The 16,588-nt window shown below is 43.5% G+C and overlaps 1 protein-coding gene across 3 annotated transcripts in view; it reads right to left on the reverse strand.

Moving 5' to 3' along the window:
* Nucleotides 1-16,588, reverse strand: part of MAML2 (mastermind like transcriptional coactivator 2) — a 216,323-nt gene that overhangs the window by 56,684 nt on the left and 143,051 nt on the right. For all 3 annotated transcript variants that reach the window (XM_080376975.1, XM_080376973.1, XM_080376974.1), the window contains exon 2: nucleotides 12,176-13,633. In XM_080376975.1, coding sequence (XP_080233101.1) covers nucleotides 12,176-13,633 — 1,458 coding nt within the window. The remainder of the gene's footprint in view (nucleotides 1-12,175; nucleotides 13,634-16,588) is intronic.

Here is a 16,588-nt window from a genome sequence, read left to right on the forward strand (position 1 = left end):
CATTTTTAAACCGAGTGCCTTGCTATCACATACCATCTAACAATTATTCTAAATTTTATCTTACAAGCAGTTAGGTTTTTGGCCACCAGCATTCTTCTTGGGAAAGCCAAACAATTTCCCCAATTTCTGGGAATGTTCTGCTAATTTCAAGCCTAAATTTATATATGGCTGATTTCAAAGGTTGTTACTAGGTGCACTGGTTGGAAAACATGTCAGAAGAAAACCAGGGGTGGATATGTTAAAGCTATATGGGTTTTGGACTGACATTCTCTAGATCTGCATAAATAATTTGGCTATCAACATGTAAGTCTCACTCTGCAGCTTTAAGAAGCTCAGGCTTAATAGGGGAATGAATGATTGTATCTCCACAAACCAAATTTTGTTAGTGTTTTCAGGTGGTGAGTCTAACACTCCAGAAAGCATTTCAGGAGGATTAAAAATCTGAAGATACTGCTTTAATGCAGTATATATATGGCTATGGAAAACCCTTCTGAAGAACTGCTCCCATGCTTCCCAGGGCCCTGGAGCTTGGCCCACGGAGATATGCTACCTCTGAAAAAGGCTGCCCTTGACAGCACTTTGAATATGAAATAAGATTTTGACAACACAGCTGTACTTAGCCCAAGAAGTAGATTTTATGTTTACCAATGAGGCCTGTAATTTGTGGACCAAGAGCTATTTACTTCTTTTAAAAATAAAACTCATCAGTGAAAACCCTACATGAAGAAGAGAAGATGGCAAAATCAAGGACTGCAGCCCGTTTGGGTCTCCTGCATTGATGTGGTGGGTACTGCTGCTTTCTTGCTGTGTTCAGCAGCCCACGTGGCTGTGAGATGTTTCTCCATGGTGTTCCAGCTCCCCAGGGCCGGGTGCTGAGAGGAACCAGGGCTGAGAAGGGACAGTCACTAGGATGGAAGTATGAAAGGAGGGCTGCAGGATAAAAAGTAATGATAGGGCTGAGAGGAAGACAGCAAAGGAGGACTTTGCACTCTCCTGATGCCATAAAGCTGGCATTGCACAAAAGGGCAAAACAGAAGAGGAATTTGCGTTTCAGGTATTTTGGGCTTTTTGCAGGAAACCCTAGCCGAAGCCAAAAAAAAAAAGCTATCGGTGGAAATATGTCAGTGAAACAAGTGAGCTGGTCACACAAACAACTTGTTCAACAGAAAGCAAATAAAGTGGAGAAAGTCAAGTAAAGTACAACAGCTGTGACTAGAAGTGAGCCACCCAGATCATTTTGAATTTGCTCTGGTTCAGTCAACGCAGCAGATGAACAGTTAATGCAGCCATTACAGAACAAATGGCAACAATCAAAAACCAACAGGAAAGGGCCATCGCTTGCCATAATGTCAGCGAAACTACTGTACTGAACATCCTCCCTGCTGGGAAGTGGCAGCACCAGATGAAAGCAAGAGGAAAAAAAGAAATATTTTGGAAAAAAACTCTCCATGCCCTGAACCTGTTTCTTCCTGCTGGAAGTTTTTGAAGTCCAGTTATTACTGTTTAGCCAGTTTTGTTCACAGAAGAGGATGGTGGAGCTGAAGAAAGGCTCTATTCTCAGCCTGTGAAATGCTCGTAAGACCCACTTTAGAGTTTGTGGATCCCACGTGTTAACAAGGCCCATGGCCTCTGCTGCAGGGAGAAAATGCTGGAGAGAGACAGGCAGGTTCATACTTGGCATGCTGCAGAAAGGGTTAAATGTGGTCAGTTCATCACTCTTCTGTGTGATGGCTTGGAAGTTTTCACAACGCCAGATGTGCGAAGAAAAAAAAAGAAGAAAGCAAGCACAGCAACACTAGTAGACATCCTGGTGCCCTGGAAGCAGTTAAATTAACACCCAGCAGGGACAAATTTGCAGCTTTGGGAACAAGCTTAAAGTTAGTCTGTTTTCATTCCTGGAGTGAATTTGCAAGTGTATGACAGTGAAGTATAGCCTGGGAAGGAGCAGGCAGCTTTGGATTAAGGATGGATAGCCAGAATTTACTCCCACCCTCCCTCCTCCCACTCTGTTTTGCACTTAGGCTGTGAAGCTCCCAATACTTCTGCTAATCCCTATGTCTTCCCATGTCTTTTACTGGTTCCAGTAGGAAAAAAAAAAAGCCATTCTTTTCTTTTTTTTCCATTCTAGCTGAAACCAGACAAGACTGGAGTCACCCCAGCAAAGCCTGCTTTAGCTGGGATTGCAGTTTATAGTCATTCGGAGAAATCTAGTTCTGCAATGGATAAAGTTGGATGCTTTTCTAACCAGAACCAAAGCACTAAATCCTTTAGTCATTCATCACTCACTTGGAGCTAGGCTGTGGCCCGGCTTGCAACCACTGCAAATTATAGAAAGGACTGGAAAAAGAAAAGACTCTGAGAGTACATCTAACTCATCTTCACAGAATTACGGAAAGCCCTCAAAGTCTCTCTCCCTCTTACAGGTTACAGTACAATCTGGCTCCACAGAAATACCATCTTTCTTCATTCTCACACCTTGGTCATTGCAAGTATTTTGGTATCAGTCAATCGTGGGGAACTTTTCAACCAAGGTGGACTATAGAGTTTCTTATGAAGGCCTGAGAGGATCATTCAGTCTCCATCATTCTTCCTCACGTACACCTTCTGCAAGGCAAGAAGACATTTCAAACCCTGGAACAGGCTTCCTAGAGAGCTGGTTGATGCCCCAAGGCTGTCAGAGACATCTGCACTATACCCTTAAAAACATGCTTTAACTTTTGGTCAGCCCTAAAGCTGTCTGGCAGTTGGACTAGATGATCATTGTAAGGTCCTTTCCAACTGAAATTTCTATTCTATTCTATTCTATTCTATTCTATTCTATTCTATTCTATTCTATTCTAATTCTATTCTATTCTATTTCTATTCTATTCTATTCTATTCTATTCTATTCTATTCTATTCTATTCTATTCTAATTCTATTCTATTCTATTCTATTCTATTCTATACATTTGGTTATTTAATGGCTACACTTGCAGCTGGGGATGGTGGAAGAGCTGTAGGGTTCCCTGAAGGAAGAAAGCCAGAGAATGGAGAATGGGATGCATTCATTTTTCTCCAGTGGGACAAATAATGCTAATTATTCTTTCTCCTTGACTGATGGAGACTGGCAGGATGAATAGCAAGGACTGAAATATGTAGTGTGTCCTTTCAGCTGGCAATTTGAAGGACTTAGAGTGAGGCAGGTCTGGAAAGTTGCACTTTCTGCCATGTCCTGAAGACTTCCTGCAGATGCTTTGGGAACTTCTGGACAAGCCCCTTATGCCCCTTCACGTATTCCTGGCGTAGGATACAGAAACAGGTTCTAAGTGTTACCAGTCTTCCATTCTCCCCTTTGCAAAGACCAGAGGTGCTTTGTGCCTTGTGCATTAGTAGTTCCTGTTCTGCCTCATTCCCTCCCACACGATTTCCCACCTTTGGACTCCCTCTGCCTTACCCAGACTTATTCTCAGCTTCCTCCTCCTGAGCTCCCAATCCTTCTCACTCATTCCCCCTCACCCAAGCACAATTTGCACTGTGTATCACTGGCTTTCAGGCTTCTTCCTACCCTGAGACCCTCGTCCTTCCTGCACATTTGTCCCTGCTCTGGATCCAGTTCCACCCAGCTGTTTCTCTTGCCCTAAACTTTGTGCTCCCTGACTCTCTCCTGCCCTCAATTCCTGTTCTTCCACAGGCAGACTCCCTCTTGCAGTTAGTTGCCCACCTTCCACTCACTCTCTGACCACCCCTGTAGCTGAGGTTCCCCAGCACCAGCCACCTGAGTTTAACATCTCCACTTCTTGCCTCCAGCTATGTTCTCCTGCCACTTCCCTCGTATTGGTGTTGGCTTTGTTTGACCCCACAAGCTGGAGAAAGTCACTATAAGAAGAGAAAACCAACACAGAGAGATAAAGGATAGTTTTCTGCCGGTTTTGTGAGAGCTCAGACAAATGCCAGAGCTGGTGCCAGAGGAAGGAGTGGACACCGGGCTGGGGTAGGGGAGGACTCCTTGCCCCTTTCTGAAGCTCCTAGCTTTTAGATCAGCTCTGTGGTCCTGTGAAACCTCACCTAAGACCAATGCAAAGCGCCTTGTCCTTCCATTCCTTTGACATACTGGCACACAATTCAATGCACTGTAGTTTCAGTCTGCACCTGTCTTGCAGGCACAGCAGTACGGCTGGGCTCATGGATGCTGACAGCCTTCTGCAGCAAGGTTGTGCCTCACGTATGTGTCTGGCTTAGGTACTCTGAACTGCGCCTTCCTCACTGGTCCCATAGGAAGCTTATGGGATTAACACTAAATACAGATAACTGGTATGATAGAGAGGGATAAATATCCCTCCTTTTATGGGATTTCTGTGTTTTCTATTGATTTACAATATGATGTGGACCTCACATAAATAAATCCTAACCTCTTCCTATGAACCTGGAGAATCATTCAACTCATGTTTCCACAGCTAAGTCAAGACTAAGTATTACTATCAAAAGACTCTATGAAAGGTGTTTGGCTTTTCAGACAGACCAACTACTTCGCACACTCAGCCCACCTCCAAATTCCAGCTGAGCCTTGTCAGAGAGGATGGAGAAGTGAGGACCATTCTTAAAGAGATCATACAAAACTCAACATGGTTGACCTGCTCAACCCAGTATGAGGCTGCCCTCAAGACCCCACGCCTTCCCTACGCACAAGGTGGCAAACAGAATCTCAGGCATAGCCACGGCATGTCCACACATGCATGGGTGTATCAAAGGCCCCCTTGGAGGGTTGTTAAGACACTGGGTGCACCTTGATGGGTTGTTTATCATCAATCTATAGGTACAAAGAGAAAAAAGAGGCATCAAATACTGCTGTAACTGCTTCAGAGGTCTCCTCTGGGGGACTGTGCAGGCTGTGAAGGCTCAGAGCTGTGGATGCTGCAGCTGTAGAGAAGTATCTCAGACCAAGGGACAAGGGGCAGTCAGGTCAAGATGAGCAGATGCGGGTTGATAGGTTCAGGCACTATCCTGGCACACAAGGCAAGTGTCTCTGAGACTGACACTGGGTCTGGTTCAACTTCAGACTCTGCCAGAGGATTCCTCTGCAACAGCTGATGTGTCCTTATCCAACAGCTCCGGTGGATTGACTGTAATGGTTTTGAATGAGATCTTCCTTCTCTTTTTCCTAAAATATTTAATATATAAAATACAGAGTAATATTTCCTTCTTCTCAAGGTTTGGCTGGCTTGCTTATTTAGATTATAAATTCTTCAGGGCAAAAGCTGTCTCTTATGCTGTGTGTATACTTTACCAGAAACAGGCATGCAGCAAATGAAGCAGGCAGATGGTTCTGGAATAGTTCTGTTGGAGCATCTGGCTGATTTTCTGGATCAGCATCACATACAAATGGTAAATTCACCCATGAAAACTCATATTAAAGGAACATTACTAGGTCTGTTGCTGTCTTAATGACAGTCATCTGTGGCCTGGGGCAGGTCTCCACCATAAAAACACCAGCAGTAAAAGTGGCTGAGTGGAGGAATAACTATTTGCCATTAAAATACTCCTTCATTTTGAACCCCTGGAGAGACAAATTACTGGGATTTGCTTTTGAGGACTTTGGGGAATTAAAATAATAGGAAGACTCCAGGGAGAGAAATGGGAGCTGGGCCTTGTTAAAGTTTTTTTGTTCCTTGACTTCTTGAGGTATTCATAAATTGCCTACAAACAAGCAAAAACTTACAGGAAAGGGTTTTTCACCATACCAGCTCCAAATGGCTGTAGAATTATATTGTTTTTCCAGGCTGCCTTTCCAAAATCCCTGCAGGAAGTTGACTCAGGGCTTGACTCTGGCCTCAGATGCACACAGAGCAATAGCAGAAATTCTTATTTCAACCAGGTAAGAAGCCCTTATGGATATCCCAGCTTTATTGATGAGATCACAGGTCAAGACAGACAGACTAACTTGCTTCGTAGCAGAGAACCAGACCTGAAACATCCCTGGACCCTTTCTTTCTGGTCAGCATTGCATCTTCACAGTTCCTTATCCCAGTCTCATCCTGTTATGTCTCCTTTCCAGTTAACCTGATAAGCAAATTCATGTCCTGTCTTTGTTAATGGTTCTCTACTTTACCCTACCACCCCAGACCTGTAAACTGCAACCTCAGCCACCAGCACTATGGATCTTCTCAGCTGCCCTTTCCTCCTTGCAGCCACCATCATGCCCTCTTACATACACACCAGGTACCCTGGCTGTACATCTGCTTCCCTACCCTAGCACATCTCTTCCGGGAGACAGTGGAGTAAAATCAGAGGAGTGAAGCAGCAAGCACCCTTACTGTGCCTCCTGTCTCCAACAGCATTTTTTTCCCCCATGGCCAAGACAAGTGACTGGCTCTTGAGGTGCCTCTTGGGTCAATGCAGTCCTCAAATCAACACCACTAGACATACAGGTGGGTTATTCTTCGATTCTTACAGAAGCCAGATCAACACTGTCCCTTTGAAACAGGTGCTATTTTTAATCTGAGTTTATCCTGTTCTTCACAAAATGACATTTTGCCCTACCAATCCACCTCCCAGGCACTTTCACAATGCTAATAAATAATAAATACAACTTCAAGCGTGCTGACATTATCAAAGAATTCATGCAGGTAAGTGCATCGGTGTTTTTTATTGGTATCTTTGTGGAAGTACCTTCAAAAAGCAGACCAAATTAAAAAACAGGGGCTACCTCAGCTACCTTCCAAATCCTCAAACCCAGAAGCATTTGCCCAAAGTGGTTAATACTCTGCTGTTCTACCATTGTAAATACTTTATGCAAAGATTTCAAGAAGCCATATGGAACTGGCAATGTCTCTGGGCCTTTGAATTACAATGTCCTCAGGGACTGACTGTCCACAGTGTGATTGTCTATATACTTCATTCAGTAAACTGAGCATGAGCACTACCAAGACAACTGTCCACCACAACAATATAGGAACTTATGACACTTTCTCTCTGGTTTTGTGCTCATAAATCAGCTATGACCCTGTAATCGATGGTGGTTATTGGGACATACTCAAGTTTTTATCCAGAATATTTAATTCAGAAGCCCTTGCATGACGGAATGCAACCAAAATGGAGCTATCAAGAAAAGCTGTCATCCAAGTATTATTTTTATAGCAAGCATTGAAAGAAAGGTCACATTGTTATTTTCTTACACTATGGAACAGTTTCTATTATTGCAGATTCCAAAAGCCTGGAATCGTTGTTATTTATGATCTGAGTCAAATTTAAGTCCCGGTTTGTACCAATTACCACAAGCCACTCTAGGTTTTCTCTCTTCATTTCACAAATATTTGCAAAATAATTCCTTCACACTTGAAAACAGAGAGGTTGCCTCACCAAAATATGCTCTTCTTTTCTTCTTTAGTGGTAAACACAAAACTCTGGGAAAATATTGTTTTGATATGAATCAACCAAAGAAGCCACATTTTCTCCGAGAAATTTTGGAGGCTAAATTAGACGTGTAAGTTATCACTCAGCAGTGAACGATAACAAGAGTTTTTATATCTGCACTCTCAAAAAAGCCATTAGATCTTTTGCTCCTGGTGCTTCTTCCTCACATAGCACTCTAACAATCTGACAGTTTAACATACACTTCTTATTAAATCCGTATGGTGCCCATGCTTTACAAAAAAAAAGGTAGAAGGCCATATGCTGCTGCTTACTATGCTGCTGTAAGTCCATTTACGCTTTCCTGAAAATAAATTCAATCACCCTGGGTTTATACTGGAGAAAATGAGAGGACAATCCGTCTCAGCATCTCTGCGGAGCTGCCAGGTTAGTTGAAATACTATCTCTATCCATTGGAGATATTTAAGAGCAATGCATATATAGCAGTTAAGCACTGATTTTCTAGGCATTTGAAGAGCTGGTGTAATGGAGGGGGCCTGCAATGGGGGGGTCACCTCAGCAAGCTCCTCACTGTTGTCACATCCCTTGCTGCAATGCTGCGCTGTGGCTCTTCTCCAGCCACAGCAGCCATGCTGTGTCCTTGGGACGTGGAGCATCTGAAAGGCCACTGGCTACATGCTGGGAAACTCTAACCCGTCCTGTGGGAGAGCATGAGGCAAGAGGCACATATGGGACATTCCAGCAGGTACTGGAGAAGGGACTGCTCCATATTCAGAAGGAAGGGAGACTGGTTGGATTTAAAAGGGAGTCTGTTAAGACCCGGTGAAGAAAATGATCTAAAGCATGCCCCAATTAGGACAAGTAAGGGCAAAAAAAGCCCCAGCTGCAACTCATCACACCACATTCCTGGGTTCTTGGAACAACAGGAAAAAAAAGATAAAAGAAAAAAAGTAGAAGATAATTCCATCCTCAAAGCAATTATAAAGGAACAAGGACTAACAAGGCCCTGAGCTCTGCACAAGGGAACACTGTTGTGGGTTGTAACTACATAGGCAACACTGACGCTTCTAGAGCCATAAAAATAAGGAACACTGGGTGGTTGTGTAAAGTGGGGGCTGAACCTCTCATGATCCCTTGTTAACCTCGCCCCCAATGTCAAGACTAAATAGAGCACATGCCAACATGTAGCAGACAGAGTGGCCTTGCTCCATTAGGGTTCCCATTCTCATGAGCTCAGCCTTCATTTCTCCTCTCCCTTGAGTGAATGAAGTTGAATAAAAAAAAATTGGAGAAAAAGTCAGCTTGAAATCTTTGAGTTTAATTTGGCTTTAGGTCAAAATCAGAAGGAGATGAATTATATCTTATTTAGTAGATGCAGGCTTTTTCTTTTTTTTAATTGTTTTTTTACTTCTTCACTAGTAGACATAGAAGACAGAGAAGACTAATGGAACTTACTGAACAAGTCTTAAGGCTATTCAAAAAACTTTGAAAATATGTGTGGAATTTCTTAGACTAGTTAAAAACTTCATGTCTTTTGTTCAGAAACCTTAAATCTCGCTTCAGAAACATCTTTCACTGACTGGACTACATTTCTTCACAAGTGGAAAGTTAGGCTTCAAACTCCTGCCCAAGCCCAGCTACAGATTTTCCCCACGTCAGCCCAGGTTCTGTATAAGTATTGCAAACCTAATTAAACTTGTGGAGAATTTGAAGCTTCTAATTATTCCTTAAACAAAGAAAGTATTGAATTTCTAAGAGTTTTTGTCATGCCTGTGCATCTGTTGCATCCTGATAGACAATGGAAAGGTGAATCTTTCCCACAACAATGGAGAATAAAACAGAGAAGCAAGCAAACCCTTCATTCAGATCAACCTTTCAGGAAACCAAGATGATTTCCATCATTTTTATGACTTTTCCCTAGAGGCAAAAGACATCTAATTAGCAAATCCCGCTACAAGTTTGCTCCAATTTGACACAAAGTGAATGTGACAAGCAAAGAAATTATAAGCCTTACATTTCCAGTTAGCCAGCTTGGGTTGATAAAGCCAAGTTCAAATGGTTTTTTTGGATCTTAAAGCTTGGGGAGTAAAAATCCGGAGGATGAGCTGGTTCAGCTAAAAATGTGAATTTACTGTGTTCCAGTCAGTGTTATCTGATGGTAATGTCACAGCAGCCCTTTATGAATATGCACTCATATTTCCAGCTACAAAGCATTCCAGCCAGTTCCAAGATGGTCCTTACAGTCCACAATTGTAATGATCTGAGGAGGAGTTGAATGATACCAAGCAGAATCAAACCTTGATTCCTCATGAAGAAATAGGGCATAAGTAAAATAAATATTAATCATGAAGTTAATTAGAAAATGCTGGTAATTAATCATGCATTACTGTTAATGATGTGTAGGAATCCTCAGAGGTAGGAGATAATCCTCCAGGAAAAAAGACCATGCAGCCTAAATGAGGTGACGTCTCCAGTGGGGGACAAATCAGTGGGAGTTGACCCATGAGGTTGCTTTGACCTTTGTTATCTTTATTGGGAGATAATACTAGTGGTGTCTTCTCCCACTCTGATTTAATATTCAGACTGGGCAAGCAGGCCCTGACCAAAGGGTTGGTGGGCCCTTGCAGCTGTGCAGGCAGATGCTAAAGGAGTCCACAGAACTCACAAATCCTACCAGGTGAACGTTATGTTCAAACCATTCCAAAACTGCAATTTATGGAGCAATTGTATTTCTAAGTTTTGTTCCAACAGCTACAGGATACTCTACTGAGAGAGGCTTACTTGAATTTCTGAACTTTGGAACAACTGGTAAGGATCTCCCAAAAAAATCAGTTATCTCTCTAGAGCATAGAAAAAACAGCATTTTTGCTGCAAAAGCCCCACAATCTGTGTCTACAAAGCTTCTAAGCTTCTCAGCTCTGTTGTGGGTCAGGTAGCCATGTCCTGCAGACATAACCATGGACAGTGGTCAGATGACAAGAAACTTTGGAAAGTACTTGCAGAAGTCTATGATGATAGGCAAAACTCCTTCCTTGGTCCTTCCTTAGAACAAATCTAAAGTTTGGCTCTCAGCAAAGTTCATTTAGGGCAAGTTTCTTAAGCCAAAAGATCTTGTGGCTTCACAGGTGAGAGATCCCACTACACTCATGATAAATCTTGCAAGTACTACTACAGCCAAGTTGCCAAGTACCATCTTGTTGGCTTGCCTCCCTGAGCAGCCCAACAGGACACAGAGCAAGGAGCTAACATTGTCTCAAGCAAAGTTGCTCTCAGTCTTCTTATTCCTTTCCAGAATGTGACCTTGCATATTTTTTTCAGAAAAATAGTAGTGTTTGCAAAAGTTCTGCCTGTCTCCCCTGTGCTGACAGATTGCTGGAAGCCTCATCATGGCTAAATGAAGGAACTGCTAAAATTCATCTGCCTGCCAGTCTATTAAGAGAATGGGGAAATGCGCCTAAGAGAGCACACAGTGGCCCAAGAAGGAGAGGAAAAGCCAGCAGAGACCTCCCGTAAAACAGTAAAGCTGTGCTTGCCTCCTGCCAATGCTCTTTCTACATCATCTTCCAACAAAGCAACATCTCCCCACCCAAAGCTGCCCATATGTTTCACCTGATACCTCTTGCTAAGGGATTTTCTGTTGGAAAAAGTCATGGTTAGTTGGCCAGGGAATTTAAAAGAGTTAAAAGGAGAAAGGTGTCCACGCATACAATTTTATTTACTGATTTTTTTCAAAACATCAGACTGTTCACCCAAATAGCTCTGCAAAGAAACTCCAGATCTGAATGACTCATGCACAATGCTGCTTCTCTTGGACTTATTGGAAGACTTAGGCTTTCACTTTTCAGTATTTTCTTGTAACTATTTTTCACATCCACAAACGAGCTCCATGTCTATATTGTCATTCCATACCTTCAAATGTGTTGAGCCCAACTCCCAGCAAAACTACTCAGAGTGGCTTAAATGTCCCAAGGTTAAATATGTTTTACTTGTTTCGCACCTGGTTTTCAGTTTCAGGGCTACAGTGAGGTTGCACATTCAAACTCGACTGGCAGGACTGAAACTTGAGATCCTGGTACATGGTGACTTTGCATAGCATAACTGAGCTATAACCACTGATTTTGTCGAAGTACTGTCTCATGATAACACAGTGAGAGCTGGCCATGTGGTATATAATTGTAGATGTATCTGTGGCAACCTTCACCTTCATATCTAAACATGTATTTTATCCACAGAATATTCCCAGAAGTGTACTGAGTGTTTATAAAGCTCACAGATAAGTCTTAGTTTTTCTTTGCCAAACAGATAACAAATGTGCAAACAGTATTTTTGTCATGTCAGTCAAAAAGATATCTAAAACTAGAATTTCCTAACCCTACCTCCCGAAGGAAAATGATGCATAAAAATTAACATCGTAAAATATATTATCTAAGATAACACAGGAATTCTTTAGAATTTTGCTATTCAAAAAAGCCTAAATTTTTGTAAGCTAGAACTCTTTAGATAGGGCTCCAAAATAAGCTTGCATTTGCCCTACCATCTCACCTTTCTGACAAGTATCTACTTAATACATAGCAGTGACATAGTCACTCCATTGCATTAAGAAAAAAGTGTTATGAACATGTCTTTCTCAAATTTCTTATCAATGTGCATCCATGATAGACCTGAAGAGGTGCTAAATGTGCCATCACCTGCTCTGCAGAAGTATGTGCTGATATGGTTATTATCTGCCACCAGTACACATCCCCTGGAGGAATAAGGCCAGGCTGGAAAAGCCTTTTTTACTACTCAAGCCAGAATTCTGTAACAAATAAGGAGGAATTTGCCTTACCTGTCTATGCTGCTGAGAGACTGGATACTGCAAACCTGAGATTTGCTGGCTTTGTTGCATTTTCTGAAGCATCATTTTTTGCTGCATTGCGAGGGGTACGTTAGGTGGCCTTTGAAGAGACTGGTTCGGGAGAGGCTGAGCAGGTTGCGGCTGTGGCTGTTGTTGCTGCTGTTGTTGTGGCTGTTGCACAGGGCCTGAACCCTGTGCCGGCTGCGTGTAGTGCAGAAGGGCAGGCTTGTTTTGGGAACCCAAAACTGAAGGCATCTGCTGGTTTGTTTGCTCTGAGTTAAAGTGAAACAAAGGCTTTGTGTTGCCATGGTGCTGCTCTAGTGGTGGCTGAGCACTGTTGATAAAGTTTCTGTTGAGGTCCTGAGGCTTCTGTTGCATGATTAGGTCCATAGGATTGCTCTGGGGAGTGGTTGGTTTATAAACATAGTTGTTCATCCCTTTCGACTGGTTCCCATTCACTGGTACCCCAAGCATTGCTGAGCTTTGTGGGCTGAACTGTTGCTGGCGAAAAGAAGGACTGGGGATTTTCTCTTGCCCAAAGGGTCCAGGGGAAGGTCCTGATGGAGACAGAGTGGACCAGTTGGCTGTCTGGTTCTGCTGCTGCTGTTGCTGCTGAATCAAGGCATGCTGCTGCCGGTTGGCTGCGATCTGTTTGAGCTGCTGTGCATGAGACACCTCCTGCCAGTTAGCCAACGGCCGACTGGATGCAGAAGAAACCTGTGATACCTGTGTTTGACTCTGAGGCACCGAAGGGATGGGTGAAGAGGTGGACATGGCAGTGGTGGCCATAGTGAAAGCTGGACCTGTAGAAGAAGGTCTCATCTGTGGGGAGCCCACAGGAGCCTGATTCATGCTTGGCGCATATTCACTTTTTATCACCATCTTGTCCATCTGCAGAGATCTCACAGGGCCCCTCTGGCTCTGCTGCCCAAGGTCAATGTTGAATGGCTCATCTTGTTTTATCGTGGCATTTATCATATTCTCTAGCTCAAGATCACTCATTGGTGGTACTGATATGTTAGTCAGCTCATTAAAAAGTTCCTGAAGCTCCAGATCCATCATTTGTTCCCACGAGTCTTCCCCATATCTGTTAGGGAACATGTTCTCATGGGATGTCTGGCCATCTAAGTGTTTGCTGCAGGACATCGTTTCTCCTGGCTCTTTCTTTACCTCTTTCAAAGTCATATTAAACATGCCATTCCCACTAGCATGTGTATTGTTTGCTAGGTTGCTGGCCTTTCTTTGTGATCCTTGTCCCACAGACATAGTTCCTGACATTGCCTGGCTTTGGCAATTGTTAACATGTTGTCCGCCTTGTCCCATTGAGATATTATCACCCACTCTTATCCTCTTAATGTCAAGGAAAGAGCTCTCTGAAACACCATTGGGCCTCTTGTTGTTGACAGGTGAAAGATTTACCACCAACTTTCTCTTCAAGGAGCCTTGGAGCTGAAAAAAGCAGAGACCCCAAAAAAATCATTAGATGACAGAAGAAAAAATCTGTAGTCTATCTGCTAGAAGGATCTTGAAAGGCAACTGGCAGGTAAGCTTTGCTTAGTACAGAAAGCTTGTCTGGGCTTTCTCGGTCAACGGAACTACACAGAAATGTAGGAAAACATGCTGTGAGACATCTCCCTGCCACCCCACCCCGTCCTTGTAGCCACCAGCATTTTTTGAGCACTGCTGCCTCCTGTGGAGCCCCTTTGCCCCAAGGGTGTGAGTGGAGGGAGGTGGCCAGAGCTGCAGCTGACAAAGCCTAGGGCATATCTGCACCAGATTTGCTCCCATCTAACTGCACCAGACAGATCTAAAGTATTTTTAGAAAACAGAGACTAATGCAGTCATGAAATCTACCCTTGTGCCTATCCAGTGCTGCAGGATTTCACTCTTGTGATTTTGGTATATGATCCATTTTTGACTGCTGTAGAGTCCAAAGCTCCTAGGACACGTTTTAATGGCACACACAAGATCCAGGCATCCCAGTCTCACACAAGTTTATACTGGCCAGAGATCTGTATAATTAAAGATATTAGCTGTTAACTTCTTCAAAACTGAAACTGAAGCCACTGGAGCAATGTCAGGTTATGTCAGCCAAGGGTCTGGCCCATTGATGTACCACTGGATTATTTTTCAGAGATGCATATTAATACATTAAGCCCTAATTGTTTATGTCCTGAAACATCTGCTATAAAACATACAGTCCATGCAACACTGCTCTGAGAACTGTAACTGCTTCCTTTTCCTTGAATATTTACCGTGGTATTTTCATCTGCTCCCAAAGCCCTATGGGCCTACCAAAGGAAAAAAGGGTCACAGCTCTGTTCACCTGATCTACATGCATCTGCCAGGGCTATACACACGGACTCCCATCCCACGCACACAAGACATGCATGTAGTTCTACAAGCTGAAAAGTTTGGACTTGGTACGTAAGTCCTCAAGTGCAGAAACCCTCAAGTAGAGTTGCTCTGAACGTGGTTCATAAAAGAATAGATCATTTTTAAACAAGCGTAGCTGTCATATCTTTAGCTCTGTACATTAAAGGTGTGCACACTGAGCAGCAGACACGCACACACTCAGCCCTTGCTCAGTCGTCACACACTGTCGGTGTTCCAGCTGTGAGTCGTGTCAAGAAACTCTGCAGGGAAACACGGCTCATCTTCTGCCTTTCTGCACCTGGGCAGAAGTGCATCAGCCTTGGAGGCCAAACACCTGTGTGTGCCAGTGAGAAAACAGCACCCATACAAACCGTGATACCTTGGGAGGCTGCAATGGGCAGAGGTAACACTGAGAACTCTAATTTTGCAGTTAAGTGAGGAAGGATGATTTATGAGATCTTCCAGTCACATTGTTTGTATCATGCTGTTTCATGTACACAAGTCCATAGGCATGTAATACTCTCTTGTGGCCCCTCTTCCCCTCAAATTCAGGCTCAGCGATAGGTAAGAGCTCCTCCCAGATAACTCCAGGTGTGGACACTTTTATTCTGGTGTGAATATCAGTGAGTTGCTTAGGAAGAGCTCAACCGATAAAGACATACATCCTCCATACCCACCTATCCTTCGAGTGCATCAGCAGGTCACTGAGTTTAGCCCTTAAAAGTAAAGCTTATAATTTCTCTCTCTGACACCAAAAATCTCACCTAGTATCTCAAGTTAAGTTGCCAGCATAGCTTTTGAATCACAGATTCACATTTTCATTTCGTAAGGACAGACATGTTGGTGCCTAGTTATACAAGTCCATAGACCTTGTGCCTTCAAAAGTAACTAATTGTTATTAGGTATTCCTGTGGGCAGAGAGTTCTAGGTGGTCACCTGCAAAGAGCACAGACTGTCTTTGGTCAACATGTTCCTTCTGACACATGAGTCACGGTACTTTCCTTTAAAAAAAAAATATAAATGTTAAGCTGCATTTCCTTTTACTATCATCTTTGCTGTCAGTGTGTTTATTAAAATCATTCTCTGCCCCCAAATTCATCTTCCTGGGAAATGGGGAAACCCCCAGGTCATCAGAATACATGACTTGGCAGCATGTTTTGCTTTCAGATGTGCTGCTGACAGAAAGGCTGAACAGATAATGAATAATATATCCTCTGCACACATATATGCTTTATGCGGTTAATATGCATTTCTGAGTTAATTTTGCTTTTGCTTGACATTTTAAAGCAGAGGGAACTGTTTAAAATGCCTTCACATTTTCAAAGCACCTGCACCAGGTTTTCTGCTACGAGTAAAAATGCAGGTGTTACACTGCGCTGTGCATGGCAGCTGCTTTTCTTCTGTGTTTGAACTAGCTGCAGGGTGGTAGGGACAGCTGCAGCTGCAGCTGGTAGGGATGAGCTGTGAAGTGGTTTTTCCTGGTGACACGCACAAGTCAGCAGCAGAGCCAGGGAGAGCAACACGATCTCCAGACACATCCCTTAACCAAGCGCTCCCTCCCTCAACATGGGCTGCAGGTCTCCTGGTTTCATGGTATCTCTGCTGCTGAAGAGCCCACCAAAAAGGGCACTATACATTTCTAAAGAAGAAGTAACAAGTGCTGGCTTATCACATGTCCCCAAAACCTTGCAGACACTGCCCTCTGAATGCTGGCAACACCTTGGTCAATAGATGTCCCCACCTTAAAGCAGAAATGAAAGTGAGCGAGGCTGTGAAGGTACAAGGGATTCTCAGGTGACTTCACTGAGGCGGCTGGAAAGGTCCTGATTTCACACACCCCCTGAGTTCAGGACGTGGAGGGCAAGGGCATGGGAAGGATGTGAGCAGCCCCCAGGGATGAAGCCTGCTCTCCCTCCTTGCACTGAGCTGTTACCAGTTCTGTGTCAGGGTGGTCTGAGGGGAACAGGTCTGTGTTTGTTCGGCGAGACAAGCAGTGTCTATCACAAGCCTCTCTGTCTTCCTATTTCA

Source organism: Falco punctatus, assembly GCF_963210335.1.
Source record: "Falco punctatus genome assembly, chromosome: 2".
NCBI classification, from domain to species: Eukaryota; Metazoa; Chordata; class Aves; order Falconiformes; family Falconidae; genus Falco; species Falco punctatus.